The sequence below is a fragment of the Neolamprologus brichardi genome, chromosome 1, assembly GCF_056152115.1.
Source record: "Neolamprologus brichardi isolate AB-2024 chromosome 1, ASM5615211v1, whole genome shotgun sequence".
Taxonomy (NCBI): domain Eukaryota; kingdom Metazoa; phylum Chordata; class Actinopteri; order Cichliformes; family Cichlidae; genus Neolamprologus; species Neolamprologus brichardi.
Window position 1 is genome coordinate 18,132,850 of NC_142104.1, and position 25,489 is coordinate 18,158,338.

A 25,489-nucleotide genomic window follows, 5' to 3' on the forward strand; every position below is an offset into this window, starting at 1 on the left:
TGAAGAACTCTGAAAATATCTGACCATTTTCAGCAGCCACGTGACACTCACCATCGAGGAGTTTGCCGTGAAACACAGCCATGCCTGCCACGCGACCGATGAACTTGAAGTAGGTCAGGTGGTCCTCGTTGCATAAACCTGAGTTGGGGTTAATCTGCAGTGTGTAGTTGTCCCTAAAACATAAGGCAGATCAGGAAAGTGTCTTTAGTAAATGCAGTAGTACTTGCATAGTATTTTTCTACTCAATTTGAACACTCAGAGCTTTCTGTCTACAAGTGTCACTCATTCATACAATAGCATTTTTAACCTGATGTTCACACTCTCACAACTTTGGGTTCAGTATCTTGCCAAAGGTCGTGGAAAATGGCACTGAACCACCAATCTTCCCACAGGTCAACAAGCCACAGCACCAAATGTTAGTATGAACAATTACTACTTTTGTGGATCCTAGCCCAGATAGCCCTATAAGCGGACTGAACATTCTCACATGGTTTGTAGTGACACATTTTGGTTCACCTGGACTTTTCTGCGTGAAAAGAAGCCAAATCACGGGGAAAACCTTGTGCAAAATCATCAGCTGATTCACGCCAGGATAAATGATCTACAGCTGTGAAAATGCCCTTAGAGAGCTGGTCCAGGCCTTTGCTGTAACATATACCACAGTTATTTGATGTGCTTTGTACCAGGGCTGGAGATTTTGATTGAAACTTTTTCAGCCCACATTTTCACAGCCAAAGAGAGTTTTGATTGCCTTTTGTGTGTAAATGTCTGCAGCACCTCTCCCTCATTCCTCTGTGTGTGTGTGTCAGCTCTATTTTTTTTCTCCCTTGTGTTTCTCTGTTGTTCCCTGGTGTGAATGTGCTCTGTGTCATTTTGTGTATCTGGGAGTGGCTGAAGACTCCCATGCCTGTGGCTGCTTTTTGCATAAGCCCCCAGGTTTACGCATTGATTAAAATTCGTAGTACATCTCCCCACCGCTTTAAAAATAGCCTCTTCCTCTCCTTTTCCCTTGAATGCATCAGCCCCCCCCCTTTTTACACTTATCCCACTGGCTTCCTGTCAGCCTCTTATCTGTCATACTCCCCCCCCGACTCACTCATACTCCTACAGGACTCCTATTTACAGTGAAAATGAAGGTTAATAAAGCATAATGACCTGTAAATATGCCCCCTTAAACAAAAATACATCATCCCAAACCTCGTTACCTCACAGAGACACATTGAAATTAGCAGTGATTTAATATATCGATCTCGGGAACTATACAGAAGTCCTGGATTTGAAGTAAATACAAGCACTGACATCTTTTTGTCCACATTTTAGCTGTCAGTGTAGAGGATGCACATCACTCGTGCAACATATAATTGCTTAAAAATTTCCAAAAGTGGGAAAACTACAAGTAACAACAACTGAATACAAAAATAAAGACTCACGTGGCAGAATACTCGAATAGCCCGTAGTACGGGTTGAACATCTCTTTGGACATTAGGAAGAACCACTCCCTGGCCACGCCACCGTAGTCCAGTCCTTTTTCTCCATCAAACTCCACCCACAGTCGTGCCTTCAACAGGTCTGGCCTCTTGACCGAGAGGATGCGTCGGTATGAGTCCTCCAGCACTGCATTTCGTTTCAGCTTCATCTCAAAGCGGTTTGGGATGTCCGCCTACATTTAAAAAACCAAAAAAAAAACCAAACCAAAAAAAAAAAAAAAGCACAGTTGTGAGTTTTCGGTTACCTTTAAGAAGTTATGTTAAAAATCAGTGTGGCGGAGGTGTGGTCCCTGGCTCAGCTGCAGGGGAAGAGTGGTCAAGGGGGCAGTGCCAAGGAGGCTGGAGAGATAGGTGGTGGGGATCTGTCTAATGAGGCTTCTGCCTTTTATAAACAGTGAAGCTGGAGAGCACAGGGAAGTGTGTGTGCTGACAACCAACTGGAAAGTCGAGGAGCCGGGTGCCAAAACATACGTGTGTGTCACTTCAATAAACACTTCCCAGTATAAAATATCACAGTGTGTCAGGTCGATCTCTACAATCAGTAAGAGCTTTTGAGGATGCTCACCGGTTTCTTCAGCTTCTTCTTGAAGTAGTCATACTTCTGTTTGTAGTCTCTAGAGTAAGGCACTGCCTGTAATCACCAAAGGATAGAGGTCAGTAACAGCAACAGCAACAACAACAACAACAACTTTCAAAGTCATACTTACTGGTCCAGTTATAGCAGCGTTCTGCAATCTGGGATCTTCCCATTGTGTGTTCTTTGTGTCTATGAAATAAAATATATCAAAAAGCATATATTAACAAGAAAACAGATTGATTAATGTACTAATCAAAGATGTTTTCGACTTAAACGCATCATACGCACTGTGATCTATGTAGAAGACCCTGCCATCACTGTGGACCCTCTCCTCCCAGCCAGGCTAGAAATGAAGAAAATATCAAATCTATATTAATCAGGCAGATTAAATATCATATCAGCAAACCAATCAGGGCACCGCATACAGTGTTCAGCCACAACAGTAAAACCACCATTAGTCTCAAAAAGGAAATGCAGTGATGGATAGTTTGAAGCACATAAACAGATTAATGGGACAATTATCTCTAAATTATATCAAGGAAACGGAAACGCAATAATACAAATTACATTAAAACAAAACAGGGAAACGAAATAAACAAAGAAACAGCTGAAGAGACATCAACTAGCTCAAGGAAATGAATAAACATCTGATTTTTGTTACACCTTATGTTAAAAGCAAGCAATCCTGGAGACAGTGTGGTCATATCCACTCCCACATATTTTGGAAATTAAGTAAAATTCAAGTATTTCAGGAGAATATAGGTGTAGCTCTAAGATGCCAGGTTATGAAATCTCAGTAGATGTCATTGGAGCAATTAAAGAGGGTGTTGTTGTTGTTAAAAAGTTATTTTTGCAAAATATTTCTTACCTAAAACTATAACAAAGACCTGGTATAAACTTGACCCACCAGGTCTTAAACAATGGATGGAGTAACATCTTTATAAAGAAGAGGACAATTTTCTCGCTAAAGGCCTAAAGGAGATGCCTTTTTACAAAAGTGGAAGAAAAGAATCACCTGTATGTCAACTGAGATGGTTAAGGACAGTTGGGACAATATATTCTGAGAATGTAGCGATGTTTGCAGTGTCCCACCGGTGCTTTTTGTTAAAACTTGGAGAAAAAAAACCCTTAAACACTGGCAGGTGGAGTAAATAACAGTGATAATCTTGTTAAATTTGGGAAATGCCAAGGAGTGGCAGCAAGCAAACGGGCAGCCAATGAGCTGGACACAAAATGTTTTCATAGACGGGTAACTGACGGATGCTGACAACAGTGGTCTAAGAGGATAAATGGTGAAGGGTCAAGTGTGCACAAAGTTAACTGCTGTGCATAAGGGGAGGAAGGTGGATCCATGCGATCTGATACTACAGAAGAGCAAATGTAGCACAAATTGATGAAAACCTCAATTTGGGCTGCGAGAGAAAGAAAGTGCGTCACAGCTTACTGTGTTGTCCACCGATATAAAAAGCCTACAGTGGGATGAAGATGAGCCACGGAACAATGAAAGAAGATGGGCCGTTTGATGAATCACTTATTTTCTCTTGCACCTTTGTATTAACTGGGAGAGGTATGTGAAGTACGCAGCTGATGGATGCAGATTGGTGCTCTGGGTAGTTAAAAAGAAATCTGCTCTTTCATCGTTTCAGAAAACAAAACATTTATTTTAAAAATGAAATGAGAGTCTGATTTTATGCATAAAAATTTGATAAGAATTTCTTTAGACCACACAGCCCACTGTGTATGTGGCCTGCAGTGGCCTGTTTAAGCAGGAAAACTGCAACTGTCACATGACAAAATTCAAAATATGACCTCTTCCTTCAATATTTCCAGAACAAAGGAAATAAGGAAACTATGGGATATGCTGAGAGACTCAGCAACCTTGAAAAACTCTGGACTTCAAAAGTTTCCTTTGCCAATGTCTCAGTCCCCCATTTTGAAGATTTAAAGATGCGTTGGTGGCGCAAGTGGACTGGACTTTACTACGCATGGTGGTCTTAATGTTTTGGCTAGCAGGCTTTTTCCCCTGATAGGTAATCCTCAAAAGTTGATGCCTGTGTTGCATCTTGTTACTGAACTTACCGGCAGAGGGCCGAGATCGGAAGGATCAAGCGAGGATCTCCTCCTCATTTGTACAGGAATCCTTATCCTGGGATCTTCCTGTTCAGAGAAAAACAAGCAGGGTGTGTTTCAGTCAGAGAGGAAATCCTCACACAAGAGATGGTGGTGAATTACAGCTTGGAAACTCACTTGCTTTGTGGCACAGATTAGAAAAAAAGTCAACTAAATAACTGAAACCCAGTCTAGTTTTTCTGAATTGGACACACAGGTGCATTCAAAGCCTTTGGCTGCTATCTTCTCACCCAGGTAGTTGTCTTGGTATTGTGGTCGATGAAAAACGGCCTTCCATTGGGTGCACTGCGAACTTCCCAACCGAGCGGCAGGAAGCCAGATTCTCGCGTGGCCTCGGGGCTTGGAGTGTGCTGAGGAGACTCCTCTGTTGCTGCCGGTGGTTGGGATGGTGTAGGGCTTTGTGATAAGCCTGCACTACTCTGTGCCGCTGCTGCCGCTGCTGCTGCTGATGGTGCTGCTGATGGTGCTGCTGCTGCTGATGGTGCTGATGGTGCTGGTGCTGCCTCTGAAGTTCTCTGTACAAATAAAAAGACTCCAGTGAGATTCTAAATCGAGAACAGACACACTGAAGGGGAAAAGTGACAGAACAGTGCTATTTTAGAGTTTTAATCTAATAAAAAAAACAACAACAGGGGTTTAACAAAAGTTGCTATGCAGAATGCGAATAAAAAGATATGAATGCTGAAGTACCTGCACGAGAGGTCGTGTCCATGTAGTGGTTCGGTTGTTGTGGTTGATAAAGTAGCGTCTTCCTTTACTATCTCGCTTTTCCTCCCAGCCTGGAGGTAACCCAGTTGAGGTTGGAAGCAGCTGTCAAATTAAAAATAAGTAAATACATTCTCAAGACGATAATTCAAGGACAATAATTTGGCATAAGATATAATTTCCACCATAATCATACAGACAGTCATTATAAGGCACTCTATGCAAGTGGATTATTATTAATCTATCCTATCCAGTTTGTTGGCCAGGTTCCGTTGTGGTCTGACTACTTCGTGTGGAGCCTTATTACTCCAAGCTCAGAGGCTGAAGAGCCTATGACCACCAACTACAGTCCAAGATGCCACGTTGGTGAGGCCCATCACAGGATGAGAGGCTCACTGGCTGAATAACAGGACTGTTGTGACAGCTACCTCACACAGAGGTCAGGGACTAGCAGTGCTGGGTCAGAAACCCTCTTGTGATTGATTTGGTTGCTAGCAGATTGCTGGAGTAGTCCAAAATTTGTATGGAAGATGCCAAACATATGCAAACACTCACCAACTGCTCACTAGTAATGAAACTAGAAAGTCTGACACAAACAGGAAAAAGATAACTCAATAAACATATTTACTAAATCAATCATGACTGGCAGGGATTGCTGACTGCTCTCTAGACCTGTGTGACTCAGGCTTGTGACACGAAGGGAAGATGATAAAATGGGCTGATTACAAAGGACTGAACTTTCAAAATAAAACATAGAAACTCTCATTCTAAACTTTCTAATGCACATGAACAAATCAAAAGCATGACTGGTAATAATTTCTATAAAAGACAGCATGGTGGACTAAAAACAACAACACCTGGACCAACAGCAACAGACACAAATCAGCAATCAGAGCTTTCAGCAAAAGAGTGAAAACAAGATGCAGCGATTCATGAGAAGGCATTTCAGATTTGATCTGGAGTGACAAGTACACAAAAATAGTATAAGTGGTCAAATGACTCTAACCTAATCTGTGGGAATAATCGTGATACAGATTATTAATTGTGAATCTAGCAAACAGACAAACTCTAGCAAACACAATATTCCACATAGAAATCTATAACACAGTTAACAATGCCGTATTCCTTAAATGTCCCTCCACAGGAACTGTGACAGTCTAAGATGATTGAAAAGTGAACTCATAAAGACTGAAGCATTCAGATGTAAGAACATTTTGGGGACTTCAACAGAGAGCGAAACACTCACCACAGGATTAGCCGGATGTTCCTCTCCTGTTGAGGTCTGGGCACTTCCTCTGCGACTGGAATGCCTTGAATTACTGCTGTGATCCTGCAGGAGAGTGGAAGGATGACTCTGATGACCACTTGGCCATTAATGTGCATAAATTTTCCACCACTCTCCCACTCTCAGCTCACATTTATATGATTACGGGCCTACTCCCCCCCCTCTCTGCTTTCAGTAAGTCAAACCTCAAGCGACACAGAAAATAACTCACGATCTGGGAGGGGCGCCGCTCGCCAGCTGCGGCAGCGATGTTAACGTTCCTCATTTCATCGCACAGTGAGTGGAATTCCACTGGGGTGCGGGGTGAAGGTGATCTGAGCTGGTTACTACTGTGGTACTGGGTGGAATCATCCTCTGTAATGATCTCCCAGCTCTACATGATGACAGAGAGGAGACTCCAATGATCCGAAGCAACAACAGTGCAAGGCTGTCAGAGGTAGTATGACAAAGATCTGAACTTCTTTGTTTAAATATACAGCGGATTGAGAAGACGAGCCCGACGCATGACGTCTGCTTTGCTTAGGCTGTGTTAACACTGATGAACCTTAAAGCTGGTTTTAAAAACATCCCTGTGCAGTTAACCTTTTTTTTTTTTTTTTACAAGCATGTAAGCCTGCACATGACAGAACTAACTTAATATGTACATAAAAATCAAATGAATTGGGCTCTATAATCTTTTTTAAGAGCTACTTAATCAGTACTTCCTGTCTTTGTCCTTTTCTCCGCCGACTCCCTTTGCTCCACCCCCATCAGTTTCACCTGTGTTCAATCACACCTGTGTATTTACAGTCCCCTCTTGTTTTTCCTGGTACCCACATCCTGCATCCTTCTCAAGTGCCTCATGGTTCTTTCCGGATGCCCTGTGTTTTACTCTTGTTGGACCTTCTACTGATATTGTTTTGGATTAGCCCTGCTCACGTGAGCAATGCCCTTTGTTGCCATTTTCCTCCATAGGTCAAAGTTGAGCTTAATTGTACCATTGCGTGTCTTTGCAACACTGCAACAGTTTGTATCACTATTAAAAAGGATTAATTAAGATCATGTCCTGCACTGATTTTGAAAATGCACAGTGTCCATCTGAGTTCAATCTGAGCATCAGAATGGGGAGGAAAGGTGAATTCACTGACTATGAATGCAGCATGCTTGTTGGGGCTAGACGGGCTGGTCTTAATATTTGAGAAACTGCTGATGTACTAGGATTTTAAGAGAAGACCATCTCTGAATGCAAAACAACTGCTCCAAACGTCAAAGCAGATGGGCGACAGTAGCAGTAAACCCCACCGGATGCCACTCCTGTCAACTAAGAACAGGAAACTGAGGCTACAGTTCACACAGGCTCACCAGATTGGACAATAGAAAACTGGGAAAATGTTGCCTGCTCCAGAGACTCTTGATTTCTGCTGCGACATTCACATCACAGGGTCACAATCTGGCATCAACATGAAAGCATGAATCCATTCTGCCTTATATAATACTGGAGGTGGTGTGGGTGATGCTTTCTTGCAAACCTCTGGGCCCCTTGGGAACTAAATGAGCACCATTTAAACCCCACAGTTTCCCTAACTATTGCTGCTCACCATGTCCATTCCTTTATGACCACGGTGTATCCATCCTCCAACAACTCAAATCATCTCAGTAAGGGTTTCTTGAACCTGACAGAAAGTTCACTGTCATAACATGGCCTTAAGCACATCGCATCTCAATCCAATTGAGCATCTTTGGGATGTGGTGGAACAAGAGATTCACATCATAGATGCACAGCAACTGTGTGATGCTATCATGTCGACATGGACTAAAATCTCAGAGGAATCCTTCTAGCACCTTGTTAAATCTTTAATATAAAGAAATTAAGGCAGCTCTGAAGGCAAAAGGAGCCTAAGACTACATTTATGTACTAAATATATTTCCAAGCAGAACATCACCAATATTTCTGATTATTCCTAACAGACTGCTTTAGACTATATCCTGAGGCAAGCAGCAGACTCCTTTACTACTGTGTTAACCAGCTAGGTGCTAACCATGTTTATGTTGGCTGTTTGGTGCTAAGCAAGTACTGCAGAGTTGGGCGGGTTTCAAAGTTTTTGCAGCAAAAACAGCATTATGAAAGGGTTGGACTCAAGTGTTAAACCATGAAACTTGTTCTCTAATTTGAGGAACATTATCAGAAATCCTGGGACACAACAAGGAAACAGGGAACAAAAAATTAAAGAGTTACCTCTGGAGACTCTTGCGTGCTATCCTCATGTTCTGAGATCTGTCTGCGTGTTATGAAAACATGCGCCGCATCCGTATTACTGTTCTGTCTTCGTTGAACTTCCAAATTGCCGTCTCTGTTCAGGGGGAGACAGACACTTAGATTCTCACTAATGAAATGCATCAAAAGGGTTTTTTAAATTATTTTTTTTATAGGATATGGGAGCCATCTTACTGCGTGGTGGGCCGTTGCCATTGTGTGGTTCTGGTTTCATGATTAACATAGTAGATCCTTCCCAGATTATCTTGCCTCTCCTCCCAGCCAGGAGGAAGAGGAGGCAGGATCTGGTTTTGTCTGGGACCTGACATATCATGTGTCTCTAGAAGCTCCCAACCAGGCTGTTAAACAAGGAGGACATCATTTTGAAATGCTAAAGAACTAAACTAAGCTGTACATATGGAAAACTGGAGATAAAAAAAGTCTCGCCTTATTGGAAAATAAAATTAAACGGCCATTTTCACATTTACAAACACAGCTACTGATATTAATATGTACAATTTACTATATACAAAGTTCAGTGCAAATAACTGTGTGTACTAAACTTTATCTGGTACATTACTATTACTGTTCTTGGTAACTGAGTGGCATGCAAATAGCTGCGGCTATGCATAATGGTTGCTTTGGCCTTGAAGACCTCTTTTACCCTTTTCTTTGAATAGTTTTTTGTATTCGGCATTCTTATTTCCTACATTTCTCAGATGACTGTCTCAGTTTCACACACGTTCACGCTTTGTCATTTCCTTTCTATAAATTCCACGCCCAATTTTTGTGGTGCAAACAGTGAATTTATATGCAAACAAAGTAAGGGAGTGTGTACGTCCATTCATGGCTAAAGATGAGGGTGGAAATCACGTTGGTGCACACACACAATACAGTTCACAATGACTGAGATTTAGAGAAAGTATCATGGATGTGCAGTATCGTGTGTGTATATGTAAGAGATTTATACACCTGACACTCTGACTTGTGCTTTGATCTGTCAGTAAGGAGATGAACCACAAGCTATTTTGTACCTAACGCTGAAAACCAGGTGACAAGGCCAAGGTTATAGCTGGGATCTCAATGTGACCCAGCTTGTCAAAATGAGCCATAACAGTTTAATAACCTCGCAGTGTTAAGATTTAAGTTAATCTAAATCTAAATGTTAATTTACAATACTGTTCAAAAGTCTTAAATCACCTCTCATTTCTTCATCTTTTGCTCAGAAAAATGGGAAACTGGTGCACTGCTTTATTGAAATGTACAAATATAAAAGAAACAGAGTTTGTACAATTTTAATGAGCCTGAAAGTCAATAATTGTATAACCCTGCCCCTTTATTCTTCAACACAGCCTGAACTCTCTTAGCCAAGAGTTAGGATAATTTCTGTAAGTAGCCTTCAGGAGTAGTTCTTGAAAGTCATTCAAAGCTCTTCTTTGGATGTTGCCTGTCTTTTGTTCTGTTGTCTGTCAGCATGATCCCACACTGCCTCTATAGTGTTGAGGGTCTGAGCCCTGGGGAGGCAAATTCATGACTGAAAGTGTCATTGTGTGTCTTCTTGTGTAGGTATGCTTTTTTTTGGGATTGTCATCATGCTGAAACATACTGACAGGCTACAGTGCTACCCCTCAGCCTCCTAGCAGATACACCTATAGCATAAATTTGAAATTATGAATCTTAGTCATATCATATGTACATTAATAGTAATAAAAACACAGATTCTGGTTCAGAGATTCTTACAATTAAAGATGCAAATTAATGCAAACATTTTCGTGTGATGCTCTAAAAGCGAGTGCAAGGACTTAAATTCAGCACCAACTACTAACTGACCTGACACTCACGTTGAACAAGTGGAAGCACTGCTAACACAAAAGCATTCGTAACACTAAGCATAAACTTACATCGTTGTCCTCAGTCAGATCTGCAGTTTCCTCCTCTGAACCTGGGTTTTTTGGCAGGTAGGTCATTTTTAGACGCAGATGACCTTTAACTCTGGACTTGTGACTGTGTGGGAATGGCAAAAAAGTAAATAAATAATTGTTTTGTTTTCTTTGTTTTTAGTGGAAGAAATAAATATCTAAAATGCTAAACAAATAATAAATGAGTGAGCCAATATATGGGAAATGGAATGTAAAACAGAGAAAGACAAAAGATTAAATAACCATGAAATCATGCCAACCTTCGTGGGTGAAGCAGAAAATCCTTGAATGTGTATGGCCTTTCATTGTTAGGATTTTCTGTCTGAGAAAACAAAATAAGAAAAGAAAATCTTTCATTTCTTCACACTGCATGAATAAATCTGCTGTTCAGCTCAGGATCATAACACTTTTAAGATACCAATGGGTGAAATGACAGTGACCGTGCACAGTGAGGGCTAATTTGTGGGTGCTGTATTTATAACAAAACAACAGCAGCAGCATAACATAAACACAACCGACTGTATTTCCAAAACTGTGGACACTGATGTGGAACAGGCAGTAGAATAAGGATGTCCATGTTTATATTTAAATGGTGCCATAGGTGGGACTGAAGCTAAGAGCTCACACAGTGAAAACCAAATTACATTCAGCCTACTGTGATCTTAGATTAGAGACATCAGTATTACAATGAATTTTCTACAGCCAAGCACTCACCGGTATTTGATTTAAGGGGATATCCACCTGTCCCAGGAAGTCATCACGTGTCTGAAAGGGAGAGAGAGAGGGAAACACATGGACATTAGAGCCGTGACAACATCATCTACAAACACAGAGGACGGGCTGTTAATCTGATGTCTTTGAGTCCCTGTTCCAGAATGCAGGTTAAGCTAAACCTGAGAAAACTCATCTCAGCTTTTCTGCTCCAAATTTCTGACCCACTGGACCCAAATCAGCTGCCTGACAATCAGTTTCTTTTTCTTATTTATACAGTTGATATCAAAGCACATACATACTGCTTTTACAATTAGTCTGTCACCAATTTTACCAGACATCATAGGTTTATTATCAGCACAGAATATACTGCATATGCTACACATTTCAAACTGTGACAGTAACATTTAAGTGCATGTAGTAGGTAAAGAGACTGACATCCAGTCCAGCAAGTATCATCTACCCACAAAAAAAACAGGGACTGATTTTTTCCATTGCAAATGACCAAAATCAGCCTTAATTTGTCTAATGCAAGTGTGTCAAGCATAAGGCCCGGGGGCCAGAATTGGCCCGCTAAAGACTCCAATCTGGCAAAGCAATTTGGGCAGCTTTGAAAAATGTGAAGAAGGGCATAAATTTCAGACTTAACTGTGTCTTCATAGGTTTTACAACTTTTCCTATTGATAAAGATCCATGATCATTCATACTACACCAAAGATATATAACAGATAAGACATTAAATGACATACTTTTTTTTTGTATCTACTATAGAAATCTATGATTTTTACAGTGAGTTCACAGTAAACACACAAAAAACATAAAACAAGGACTGACAATTAATTTTAGTTTTGTTTTATAATCACAGGGCACTGTGCAAAGAGCTAACAGAACTTTTACTGTAAATTTACATATTTATTTCTTGCATTCTTATTTCTTTACACCGAACGCAGCATTTTTTTTTTTACAATGTAGAAAACCTATGCTGTATTGTTGGACTTATATATTAAAATACCTCTGAGATTAGATTAGTGATTAAACTTTTTTACAATATGAGAAAGAGGAGTTTCACTAATATACGTCGCCCGTGATGTAAAATGAGTTCTGTCTAACGTCATAGATAAACAATGTCATATCTGTGTTATCCATAATTTTAACTTCAGGTGCGACCACCCAAAAAAAACCTGCAATAAATAAATAAATAAATAAATAAAATGGTTTTTTTTTACATGATTTATGAAATTAAATTAGCAGGAATAATCTGGCCTAAATCAAAGGCCAGATTAACAGTTTAACAGCAGAGTAACTTCTCTGCGTTAAACAAACCACAACTAACCACAAGTGCAGACAAAGCATCACCGAAATAACACAAAAGGTGATCAGAGCAAAAGCTCCCTGGATGAGGAATGTTAACATGCCTCGTCTGTTGGGAGGGGGGATGATTAACAAGCTAAAAACAAGTTTTGGGAGACAAAACTTACTTTCTGAGAGAAACCAGACAGACACACAGGTTTAAGGTTTCACTCTACCACATCATTACCACAGTCAATGGCATTACATAGCACACAATTCATGTTTTTGGACTAGTTAAATCTATAAATTTGTTTCAATGACACTATGCTGCATTCTAACTGACGGGCACAAATAGACTTATGAGATGCATTAATTACTTTTTCTGTTTTGAGTTACCGTCCTGCTGCTTCAGTTTTTCCTGGTTTGTTAAAAGAGGAAACTATGGGTGGAGCCATTGAAATACACATGGCCAACAAGTGGACCAAACTATCAGCTGTGACAGTATGGGGGGGATGGGAGTTCTTTGCACAGTTAATCGATTGTCCTTGGGGTTTCCCCCTCCTTTTTCCTCTTCTGCCCTCCTTGCATTTAAAAATGGTCTATTCCTTTAATATATAGCATAAGTTCTTGATTTACACAGGTTAGTTTGTTGAGTTAGGGTCTTGATTTGTTAAGCAGTTAACTCCTTTACGGGTTCACTTCTTGCTTAAAATAGTTTGTTTTCATTATTTTGTATTTTTGGTATAATTTTATGTATTTTAGGGTACAAAATAACCCTCATTTGTGAACCTTTGTAAACATTACACTTACTTGTGCATGTACATCATTTCCTCAGTCCCTTATATGGCATAAATGGGAAGCCGCAAGTGGCTTCCTCTTACCCCCCCCCAAAAAAAAAAAAAAAAACACAAACAAAAAACCTGGGTGTGGCTTAAGAGTTTTGCAGGACCTTTAGTGTGCCTTGGGCAGAAAAAGTATTTAAAAACAACTGATTTAGAGTACAGAGAATCACTTTAATATCTCTAAAGAAGTATGTCTGTGTTATCTGCATTGACTTCAAGGTTGTACATCTCTCTCTTTTATCTCAATCATCAGTAAGAGCTAGAAATATTTCCTCTCACCCGATTTTTTCACAAGACACTCCCTTTAACAAACCGTCTTTAATTGTAGATTTAACAGAAAACGTTTCCCGCTGCACTATTTTCCTACTTCAAACAATGAGAGTCATTTAACTGGCTCCATTTCCGTGTATATTTAGCATGTTGCGCAGGCAGGAATGTGTTTATCAGCCGACGATGAATGGCTGCTCTGTGTTATTCCAACAGAGACTGGGATCAAAATAATGTAGCATTTGCCAGATGAACCGTCTTTGCTTTGAACTCTTCACACATTCACTGCATGCCTTTATTGGAGCTGTTAAGGTCTCGAAAGCAGAAGGCTGAGGCCAAGCACAGTGGGAGTCAGCATGTGTGACCAAAATTAACACCCATGGCAGGTCAAACTGTCTAACAGGGGTACAAAGTGTTTATGTGAACAAATTTAGATGGAGGCCTCCTTCATCGTGCCCTTGCACTTCTAATAGAGCAACTGAGAAAAGCATAAATCCAGATTAAAATAAACTCTGAGCAAGCTTTTCCAAAATTACAATGAACCTTCCTAAAAACAGCAGTCTCTGTTTTATGCAAGCGGTATTAAGACAAGCACACTTGTTATCGTTGCTATTATACTGGCAGGCTTTGCATTTCCATTAAGAAACCGCCTGCTTTGCACAGTATTTCCTTCATGAGGTCTTCTAAGAATACTAAGGTTAAACGCACTGTCAGTCCTCTGTGTTTATTTACCCTCCACCATATTACGGAAGTCAGAAATAATTGTATTTATTTTGAGTTTGTTTACAATACTGAATGACTGGAGATTTAACATACAGTAAACAGAGCAGCTGTGGCTGTATACAGAACACTGTCTTTATTGTTTACAGTAGTTTATATTAACAGAGGGTACCCATATGGAAAATAATTAAAAACTATTATTAGCATTGTCTATCTGATACTATGACTTACTCATAAAAGTGGCTCCCTCCACATTTCTCTCCTTTTTGTATTAGAAATCTGCTAAAGAATCCTATTTAATTAGTAAATCATAGTATAAGACATACAGGGCTCACATAAATAACTCATAGAGCTCTTTTTGATGAATAAAAGTAAGATTAAAAATTGGATAAAGAAATGTTTCATTTCTTTTTAATGGAGACATTGCGCTTATAAAACATTGAGAGATGCTCTTAACTTAAATAGATTACTTCCAAACAGCAGACTCTTGGATTGCAATGTTAAAAGCAGAAGTACTAAAAATCACAGTTCTTGGAGTGAAAATCCAGAAGCAAGTCAATCCACACAGACTCTCATATTAAAATCCCCAATTTTAGCTATAGAAACTGTTTACAGCATCGCTGAAAACAAAGACATTGGTACTTATGGATAGTTTCTCCCTTTATTAATTATTTTTTTAAAGGAGTACTATATTGAGAGAAATATTAAAGCTTCCTTTCCAATTAGTTGTACTAACAGCTCATTTAAGATATCTGTGCTCCAATTTTGGTGATTGAAATATTTTTTTATTTGTGTAATGCACTCAATAGGAGGTTTAATTTAATTCAATTTCAGTTATATTTATATAACGCCAAATCACAACAGTAGTCACCTCAAGTTGCTTTATATTGTAAGGTAAAGAACGTCAACAATCATATAACCCCCTATGAGCAAGCGCTTTAGTGACAGTGGAAAGGAAAAAATCCCTTTTGACAGGAATACTCCTCCAGCAGAACTAGGTCAGGCAGGAGCGCATATCTGCCGTGACCGGTTGGGGTGAGAGGAGGAAGTCAGGACAAAGACACGGTGTGGTGTCTGTCTGACTTCAAAAATTGAACATATAGTTAAAATGTGGGCACCAAAACCAAACATCTTTTTTTAATATAGGCTATGGCTCCATCTGGCTATATATATTACAGCTTTACTCAATTGGTGTTATCTCATTTAATAAACTGAGAACTTACACTATATATTGCAGCTGAATCCATCTTTTCTTAGCATCCTGTGCAAGCGGTTATTACTAAAAGCTAGCTATGGATAAATTGGTTTTACCCAGAAACACAATCTCCAGAATGTCCAGATCATTTTGGTGTTGTGTTTACATCAGCTGATCAAATCCACTGATCTCTCTGCCAAATAAATATTTAACTCAGCCAAAAACCGTAGTGCATAAACAATTAAAGCTAACGGTTTGAAGTTGAGTAGGTCACGTCTATATCAGTAGCGAACAGATGATGGAGTGAAATCAGAGCTTCCTGGGTAAGGTGAGGCTAAAGATAACAAAGGGGAAATGCATGCTACGGACACGTGAAAAAAAACTGCCCAAGATAAAATGATAACGACAGATAAATGTCCATTCAGAGCATCCCTGCAGGCTCGTGTGACACTGAATGCAGCTCAAGTTTAGCATATGGCATTAAGCAGTGCTGACCACAGACTGCATGAGGTTGCGGCAAACAGCTACAGACACATGTTGGTAGCCTCAGCGATATCCATCTTGGCTCTGCAACGAAAAGCTGCTTTTGACAGGTGGGCAGCAGCTTGTGAAAAATAAGCTTCTGAGGAGCTAATGTGGCGGTGGTAGCGTGGTGATGATGGACACTGAACTGAAAGCTGACACAGGTGTCAAAACAGCACTTCATTGCTATGACAAAGTTAAGGCAAGTTAAAACACATTATGTCTGACAGCCTAGATGTCATTTGTTATGCTCTTGGGGAATATGCAAACAAATTATTTAACTACAGGATGAAGAATGATGTCAAATATTTCCCAACTACTGGCTGTAACCCAGTCTGTAAACTTTTTAAAGCACAGAAGTTGGGCTTTGTATAAATCATATGGGGTTAAAGGGCACTTTGCTGGGCTATCTCTCTAAATACACATTAGTTATTTTGCATGTTAACTCAGCAGCTCCACAAACCCACTTGTTTGTGTAGTGAGATACCCCTAAAATGTTTAATGCCCTATGAAACTGTAAATGCTTGTTATTTTGCTATATAAAATTATTGTTAACATTCATTTGATTCATGTCTTCACCTTGTTGTGCAACACATTCATACCTGGTTATTCATTAACTATGGTGATGACTCATCGGGTGACTTTGGGAGTGCGGCTAACCAGAGCAAAGGAAGTTTTCAAACACTACACCACTGATATGAACCGACATGTTCAGTCACACACAGCTTCTCTTTGTTTCTGGAGCAGTATTTAAAGGTTTTAGGTGATTGTGTCACGATCCTGGGTCTTATGACCCAGCGTTTTGAGTTTTAGTTCATTTTGATGTTTATAGTGCATGTTTAAGCTCATTAGATTTCTATGTTCATTTGCTTATTATATTCCCCTTGTGTTTTCAACCCTTGCGTTAAGTCTCCCTTATCCTTCATGTGTTTCATGTCTGTTTCTTATGTTGTCAAGTCCATGCAGTCATGTCAGTGTTTCATTGTTTCCTATTTTATTTTGAAAGAGGTCCTATGCTTCGGTGGTCTGTTTTGCTCTTTCCCTGTGGGCGTCGTTATGTTCATGTTGTGTCTACTTTGCCTTTCTGTCCCATGTTTCAGCTCCGTATGTTCTGTCTCAGTTGCTGTTAAGTTTACATGTTTTGAGTTCAGTCAGTGTGTTTCCTGTTTTGCTTTGAAGGTCCATGTCTCATGTGAGTGTTTCTAGTTTTGCTTCCCTTGTCTCGTCCAGCCTGATTACTCCCAGCTGTGCTCTCCTTCTGTGTCTCATTCCCTCGTTATCCCTCTGTGTATTTAAGCCCTGTGTTTCTCTTTGTCAGTGTCGTAGTCTCCCTCATGGCTGTGTTTCCTTGCGTTTTAGTTTACCCATGTCCCAGTTTAGTTTTCCATGCCATCCTGCAATAAAGCAGCTTTTTGAGTTTAATTTCGTTGTCGTGGGTTTTGCGTTTGGGTCCTTCTCCTGCCTGGACACAGCCGAAACATGACAGATTGTCCACGTGCAGCTGAGAAAAACAAATTCTAAAAATATTAAAAAAAAAGGTCCAGAAATAGACAGATGCTAATTTGTCATATTGCAATATTATTAAGTCTGCAACAGTTATATGTTTGTATTTTTGGAGTACATATGTTGGTTAGCAGTGCTGGTCTGTTAGTACTCAGGTGACCTATTTTTTTGAAGTGGCTATAAAAGGAAGTACAAAGTACAAATTTATACACGTTTGGGCAATAAAATCTGTAACTGTTTTTAAACATTTCCACTACAGATGTGGGAGGATTATCCACAAACTGTATGGGTTTTATTATTGTCGCATCTTTTTCCTATAGTTACCTAAGATTATGATGCACAAGATCTTAGATAACCATTAGCACGACTCACAGCGTAGGTGGACATGACAATAAAAACAAAAGCGTGTAATACAAAAGACTTTCAAGAAGAACTTATAGTTACTGTGGTTTTGCATTTTAATTAGTTCAGTTTTTGTTTTCACTTTATTTACAAGGTCTTGAATAACTAGGCCCCATCTTATCTTTAAGACCTCATAGTACCATATCACCCCAACAACTTCGCTCTCAGACCACAGGCTTTCTTGTGGTCCCAAGAGTATTTAAAAGTAGAAGCCTTCAGCTTTCAGGTCTCTCTTCTTTGGAACCAGGTCCTCGCTGGGTGCTTCCCATGAGTGTTTCTTTTTCTCTGACCCTTTTTTCACTAACTGTGTTTACACACCTCTCTGCATTTAATTATTAGTTATTATTTATCTCTGGTTTTCTTCCACATTGTGTCTTTTGTCCTCTCTCCCTCCCCTCACCCCCAACGGATCATGCAGATGGCTGAGCCTGGTTCTACCAGAGGTTTCTTCTTGTTAAAAGGGAGTTTTTCCGTACCATTGTTGCCAAGTGCTTTCTTATAGATGATCGTTTGATTGTTGGGGTTTTCTCTGTATTACTGTAGGGTCTTTACTCCACAATATAATAAGCACCTCGAGGCAACTGTTGCTGTGATTTGGCACTATATAAATATTGAAAAAAAAAAAGAACCCCCACAACCCCGGTTAAATGACACTCCAGTCGCACAGGTCTAGAAACCAGTCTATGTCTTCCTGGCAACCACAACCCCGACTATTTGGCGAATGGGTGCTGGAGGTTTCTAGCAGGTTTCTCGGTGAAACTGCACAACCAAAAACTGTTTGGCCACCTGTTTTTTGCACTGAAGATGCTGACTCATCTGCAAACACCCGCCAACTACTCACTGAGGGGTGGGTATAAATGCATGATGCAAACTAGAAATAGAGATCATTCACCTTCAAAATAAAAGTGCATTTTGAAACATGCTGGTTGTACAATTAAGCAGAACTTTTACTTTTTCAAAGAAATCCGCTAGCGACCAAGGAAATCAAAATGAGGTTTTCAGTGCAGCAACCTCTTTGACACCAGTAACCATTTGCCAACTAGTCTGGGACTACACATTTTTCAATAGAAGCAGTCTCTAGGCCTGTGTGACTGAGGCCTAAGTTCTTAAGAAACTGGATTGGGGACAATATTGTTTTAGTTAGCGTTTGCCTTCTTCTGACGTGTAGTTGTTATTTATAAGTCAGTTAACTAAATGTTTTTTACAGCTAGTTTCAGTTTAGTTTTAACCACATTCACCTTGTGAGACTAAATGTATATGACGCAGTTCAGTTTTTATTGTATGAAAATGTGTAGTTTTAGTCTAGTTTTTTTTTTTGGTGTCAGTGTTAGTGCATTTTTTTTTATTATTATATGGAGAACATATGTCAGAGGGAAGAAGTAAGAAAATCAGTGCAGGTATTACAATTAAAACACAGAACTTTTTGACTCAAAAAGTTCTGCAGAAAGCAGTTGACTCACAGTCTTGTCTACAGACTCATTAAACACATCCATCAAAGCCTTATTGGCAAGTTGTGAAACAATTTTTCCAAATTAACAACTTTCTCAATTTTTTTTTCTTTTATTAGCAATTTTTTTTAAGAGTCAAATTTTTTATTTTTATTTTTAAAGATAATTTACAAGTTTTTCCATGTTTATTATTTATAGTTAGGCATGAAGCCTGTTTTGGGCCTTCTAGAGTGAAAGTATAACTGAGATTTACCTAAGGAAACATAACTATTTTAAAAATAAATGGACTGACTAATTAGTGGAGGAAGCCGTCCTACTTGACATTCTGCTAAATGGAGGGGGGTAGGGGTGGAGACTGACACTTGATATTTCACAAACACTGGCTGGCAGTGGCACCAAGGAAAGCAACACACCACCAGTTTACTGGGAAAGGCTCACACTTTCATTCCGCCTACATTACATTAGCACCACACACATGCACGTCCACAGATGGCTGGTATGACTGCGCAGCGCTCTAGTATCATGCAGTTAAATTTGAATCAGTGCTACACACCAGCAGACTATCTGGAGTCAGGCAGAATATTTCAGAGGCACTTTATTTATATCAGCAAGGGGCACCACTTTTCCCACTGCTATAATTAGCCTGGGTAAATACTTAGGTCAATTACTCATAGTGCTAACAGAATAATAAAAAAGGAAACTATTCAAAAGATGAGTTCACACACTGACAGACACACAAACAGGTTGAAAGGGAACCTTTCCCTCTTATTCACTGATTTCTGGGAAACTAATAAGCAGATGGATTTACTGTAATGCAACCGAATACCTTTGAATGTTTGTCCACATTGGGCTTGTTAATTGCATGACTTAGCTGTAGCGATCTTCTCAGTTACTGAACCTCACTCTTTCTTGACCCGCAGTAAACTGAGTTTTAAGAATGTGAATGGCAGAGCTGTATATCTGTATATCTATATAGACATAAAATACACAGAACTATTTGAATGTTGAACTTTATGCAAGGGAAAATTAAGCACAAAGTCAATATAAAATATAGTTGTTATTTGCATTACTTTACACAGTCCAGCTGTTATTTTAGTCCCGTGTACATGGCAGTTAAAGTCAGTGCATGTGGAATCTCCTGGAACCAGTTTAACAACATTTCAGTGAATCCACTTTGTTCTTTACCTTAACGTGTTTTCCTGAGCCTTGCTGTGTCACATAAACTTAAAAAAAAATGCTTATTTGACAGCTGTTATCCTCTCTGTACACTATGAGGTATAAGGCCTGGGACCTTCCATTTAAGAAACTTACCTCGGCACATTGACCTGAGCTTATGGGTGTATTATTCCATTTGTTGCCTGTGTTTATATCAGGAAGAGAGGTAGGCAACTTAGCCGGGCAGCAAGGAGACAAATGAATGTGCACATGTGGAGAGCAGGGGCTGCTGAGTTTGGGATTCGAAACGTGACATGAAATTCCAGTGTTGGCGTAAGGCACCTCGAGGGAAAAGCTCCTCTGTATGGCGTGATGACAGGGTTTTTCCTGGTGGCCTTTTCCTGATGAACAAGCTTTCAGGTTTTTCTCAGAAGGTTTAGTTGAGGAGAACAAACAAGCAGAGGTACTACGATAAAGTTTCTTGTGGCAGTCGCGATCACCCTCTGGGTGCTCTGCTGGGTAATGAGCCTCGGGATATTCCACATTGACTGTAGCTGTTGTTGTGGCTCCTTTTCCTGATATCATTGGTTTCTGGTGGGCAAAGCGCAGCAACAGGCTGCTGGAGTGACGATTTGATCTGTCTAGAGACGATGACACTTCCTTTATTTTGCTCATGTCCTCTGTTTTAGATTTTGGTTCGTCCTGTAAGGGAATATTAAACTGCACCATGTGTTTGGTGTCCCTGAACTCAGCCGAACAGCTTTCTTTTGGGAAGCGATGGCCGCTTACTGTCGTGTTGGTGGACCCTTTGGAAGTCACTTCCTCGTCTGCCAGTGAGTATCCATTAACAGAAGTCTGAAGAGATGACTGATTAGAGCCCTTCCCTATAGGGAGCGCAGGAAAAGCCACTGGACTTACTGGGGAAGCAGGTGGGGTGCTGCAGGGGCTCTTTGGGAATATAACTAAGGAGGAGCACCGCCTCAGGGGGACCTTGGACTTGCAGCAGTGTAGACTCCTCTCTTGGGTGGTCTTATGCTTTTCTGGTGCCTCTGGCTCGAAGATGCTGTTACTGCTACAGTAGCCGCCATCGCTGGCCATGCTGCTGCTGCACGAACCCCCGTCAGAACCCGCACACGCACCTCCTCCTTCACCAGCTCCTGGTTCTCCATCCTCTACGCTGCCATCCACCTCTCCGCTGAGCTTTCCACAGGGCTGGAGTGAGATCTGTAGAATTCTCTTCTTATTACATCCTCCGGTGTTAACCCTGGGTATGAACACTGAAGAGTATTGATTATAAGCATAATCTGGTGACAGAGGAGTCACCTTCAAGTGGACAGAATTGTGCGCCAGACTCTCCGAGGGGCTTTGAGCTGACACACTGACTCCGCTTTCCTCACCATGGCTGCTGAGGCTTTCTGACAGAGGGTCCGTGCTGCTTCTCCTTGACGCAAAATGCAAGCGGAGCCGACGTGCCATTCGTTTAACTCTCTAATCCCTGCAGCGCCAGCAGGAGCTGCATGATCAAACTTGCTGGCTGGGAAAAGGAGAGCAAAGCAACTGCTCCAAACTCTGCTCTGTGATCACAATCATTAGGGACTGCGCATTGCCAAAATAGCTCTGGTGACAACCTACATTCCTCTCCAGGCGGACCACGGCTTTTAGTCAGGGGAGGTCAGTGGTTCTGTGTGGAGGCATGACCCAAACAGATGACCTTTGAAAACAGATTAATCTCACTGCTGAGCCGCCTTTAAAGACACGGCCGCGGAGCAGAAAGCAACACTGAGAGTTGAAGGAAAAAGCGGACCTGCTTCATAGCCTTAGTTCAGGGCTAGTTAACTGCACCCTCTGACAAATGTTTAACACCTCACATCTGCTGCTGCCACCTCACTCCTGTTTACTCCCTTGGGGAAAAAAAAAACAACAACAAAAAAAACCACAACGCGGCAGTCGTCCACGCTGCATCTTCGACTAAAGCTCTGGTCAACTGTTACTTCTGCTTCAGGCCACTCACCCAAGACTTCACTTCCTGCTGCAGCTATGCTTCTTATGTTTCTGCTGCTCTGTGCCCCCACAAATATTTTTACCCACTGCTATTAAATTACAGGAAATCAAAGGGACTGACTTTCAACATAATTCTGCTTCAGAGTGAGGACTGGGTGACAAAGCTCAGCTAGCACACAATAAAAATGCCAAAGAAAATACGCAAAAGAGCACCTAAACAAATAAAAACACTAATAAAAATGCTTTTTGATCCTCAGTGACTGAACAACCTGCTGCAAATCATCTGCTTTACTGCAGAAAATTCGACACGATAAGAGGGAGAAAGATTTGTGGGACCGCGGTGACGCGACACCAGTCACTCGACACTTCATGTAACAGTCAGTACTCATCTGATTTCCTCTCCACGCCTGTTACTCTGATATTACTCTGCCTCTAAATCGGTTTTAGCATAGTCTTTAATAGTAAGACGCCAGGCCAGGATAAAGCAATGATTCACCGGTGGACACTTCCTGCTGCGGTGGAAGTCATCACCTAAATTTTTAAGGAGCATGACAAACTGCCAGAAAAAACCCGTGATTGGCCATTAATCACTCATCCAGGCAAAAGCAGCTTTAACTGATGTTGACGGTATCTAGGCCATAAGACAAGGCTGGTGACACACACATTCATGTTAAGTCACAGAGTATGGTGTGATACGCCAATTTTGCAAAGCTGCCTGGAAATAGGCACAAGAATTTGGCATGACAGCGAACATCATGCTTTGCATTGAAGGATAAGTTATATATTTATTTAATAAAGTCTTCAGCGAACGTGTCTGAGGTGAGGTCATCAATAAATTGGGTTAGTGGGGTGTGGCTAGAGTAGAGGCTGGGCATCTATTAAGGTGCAGCCCTAAAGAGTTTTGATGAGTAGCATTTCTCAGATCTCTGTCCAAGAAAATATTGACAGGCATTTTTCATCCATGGATGCATTCTCTTCTGCTTATCCTTATCAGGGTCACAGGGGGGCTGGAGCCTATCCCAGCTACCCATTTTTTATGGTTAGAGAAATATTATAAAGGTGATCGAACATCTGCTGCCAGTGTCCAAAAGCCAAAGAGGGCGAATGACCTCTTTAAAATCTCTCAGTGAGACATGCTTTTACAGGAGACTCTTTCCGGAGTAGTGTAAAGAGCTTGGAAAGAAAGCAACTGGACTTCTTTAAGTTTATTGAAGACTTATTTGGCACCTTTCTAAATTTTAATTTCAAGGACTCACACATGGATTCAGATAGCACTTTATTATATGCCTTTAAGCACTTTCTAACTATCACACACTGTCTTTCTCTAATGGATTTTTCTGAAGAACTTTGGGGATCAAACCACTGACCTTGTTTTTATCAGATGACCTGAATGACTGAGCAACATGTCCTGTTTTGTTCACTTATACCATTTCTGATTTACTAGAATGTTTCTACTGATAAACTTACTGCAAACCAAGATATCAACAGCTACATGTTTGAAGCTAGCTTCCTGCTAGTAAGTAACTGCTACAGTTTCATTTTCCACACATGGAAGTTCACTGCAGGTTCCATTTAGGATTAGGCTTAATCCATATATGAAAAAGCCACTGATGTAGTTTATCTTCACAGAAGATATATATTTTGTGTACTATATAACAAATTTTAGTGATATAGTAATACCTCCAGCCCCAGTCTCAGTCTGAGTATGTTTTTCTACCTGCCTGATTGGTTTGGATAAGTTTGGTTGCCTCTCAGCGTTTAGCTTTTTTTCATAGTCTTTGTAAATGTTGTTTTGCTGTAGGCTACAAAGCAGCTACCATTGTATCACTTTCTTTTACCATTTGAATCGTGTCAATTAATTCAAGTGCAGGTAACCATAGCAACTTCTGCATTCATGCTGTCTCTGGAAGTGGGGAAAAGCCTGCTGCAAAGACACACTCATGTATTTTAAGCGAGAACTGTACAGCAGCATCTCATTTACTTTTTTATGGTTTTTGTGGGTGTGTCTAGCTGCCTGTGAGATAACTGAGAACTAGATATGACCACACTGCTGTTAGATTAGATTATGGGGGTCTGCTGGCATAGCCTGGAGACGTGATTTACTAAAGAGTTTAACCCTGTGGAGTCTGACCTCTTGCTATCAGAATATGTAATTTTACTTTTTTTAATTGTTCTCAAGAGTCTGGGTAATCAAGGAGCAAAGGAAATATCATTTCAACTAAAATGCATCAAACACTAACTATATATATATATATATATATATATATATATATATATATATATATATATGTATAGTAACTGGCTGAATCTGGCCAGATCTAAAAATCTGGCCAAAAAAATAAAGTGTCCAAATATATGCATCCATCAAAGTTTCACATTTTGTTAAAGTAAAAAGTACTTTTGGTGGTGCTAGAGGACATGTCATAGTCCAGAGGAACAAAGATTTATGCTGTGGGAATAATAAATGTTTATTTATTAAACTCTCAAGAAGCTAGAATTGAAAGTCTTAGCCAGAAGAATCTTATCATGCCAAGATGTGAAAGCTCACACTGTGGAAACACCATGTGGAAACAATAATCATCTAATCAACACATCTCGTAGGAGACGACCAACAAAGCACGTTTCTTGCTGAGCTCTCGGTGTGCCAGAGCTGCAGACACACACACACACACACACACAAACACTTTCACAGCTCTGACACACCCTCCAAAATACTCCAACGTGTACCTGGAGCATGACAAGGCAGAACTGAGTGACTCACCGCCGTCTTTATTTTATCATGTGACTGGAAACCTGTGACGTAGTGACAGGTTCTAGAAACATTCAGCCATTTAGCTGCAAATGAAAACTCGTGTGTTGACGGTTTTTTAATGACCTAACGACTGACTGTACCTGAAAAGTCTGAGCAAAACCCGCTGAAACATGTTGAATGTTGTGGTAACAAATTTATGATGTAGAAACTCCACGATTACAAAAAGCATCACAAGACTATTAACAGTGAGGTGATTCAGATTTCACAAGAGTTAGAAATGTGAATGTAATTATCATAAACTGATGGGACTGCTGGATGGCTGCCCAATGCTTGGCTTTTTATTGA

At 40.4% G+C, this 25,489-nt stretch overlaps 1 protein-coding gene across 2 annotated transcripts in view; it reads right to left on the bottom strand.

Annotated features, from left to right (window-relative positions):
• The window catches only part of nedd4a (NEDD4 E3 ubiquitin protein ligase a), a 39,362-nt gene that overhangs the window by 6,585 nt on the left and 7,288 nt on the right, over positions 1-25,489 (bottom strand). The window contains exons 1-16 of one of the 2 annotated variants that reach the window (XM_006780077.3): positions 20,548-22,607; positions 11,051-11,101; positions 10,597-10,658; positions 10,319-10,421; positions 8,613-8,776; positions 8,400-8,514; positions 6,396-6,557; positions 6,146-6,229; positions 4,885-5,004; positions 4,425-4,709; positions 4,144-4,221; positions 2,353-2,407; positions 2,195-2,253; positions 2,053-2,118; positions 1,431-1,660; positions 52-173 (exon numbers count right to left, since the gene is read on the bottom strand). In XM_006780077.3, coding sequence (XP_006780140.2) covers positions 52-173; positions 1,431-1,660; positions 2,053-2,118; positions 2,195-2,253; positions 2,353-2,407; positions 4,144-4,221; positions 4,425-4,709; positions 4,885-5,004; positions 6,146-6,229; positions 6,396-6,557; positions 8,400-8,514; positions 8,613-8,776; positions 10,319-10,421; positions 10,597-10,658; positions 11,051-11,101; positions 20,548-21,867 — 3,076 coding nt within the window. In that variant the 5' untranslated portion in view covers positions 21,868-22,607. Of the gene's footprint in view, positions 1-51; positions 174-1,430; positions 1,661-2,052; positions 2,119-2,194; positions 2,254-2,352; positions 2,408-4,143; positions 4,222-4,424; positions 4,710-4,884; positions 5,005-6,145; positions 6,230-6,395; positions 6,558-8,399; positions 8,515-8,612; positions 8,777-10,318; positions 10,422-10,596; positions 10,659-11,050; positions 11,102-20,547; positions 22,608-25,489 lie in introns of those variants that run through there. The other variant, XM_006780078.3, reaches the window with a different exon arrangement.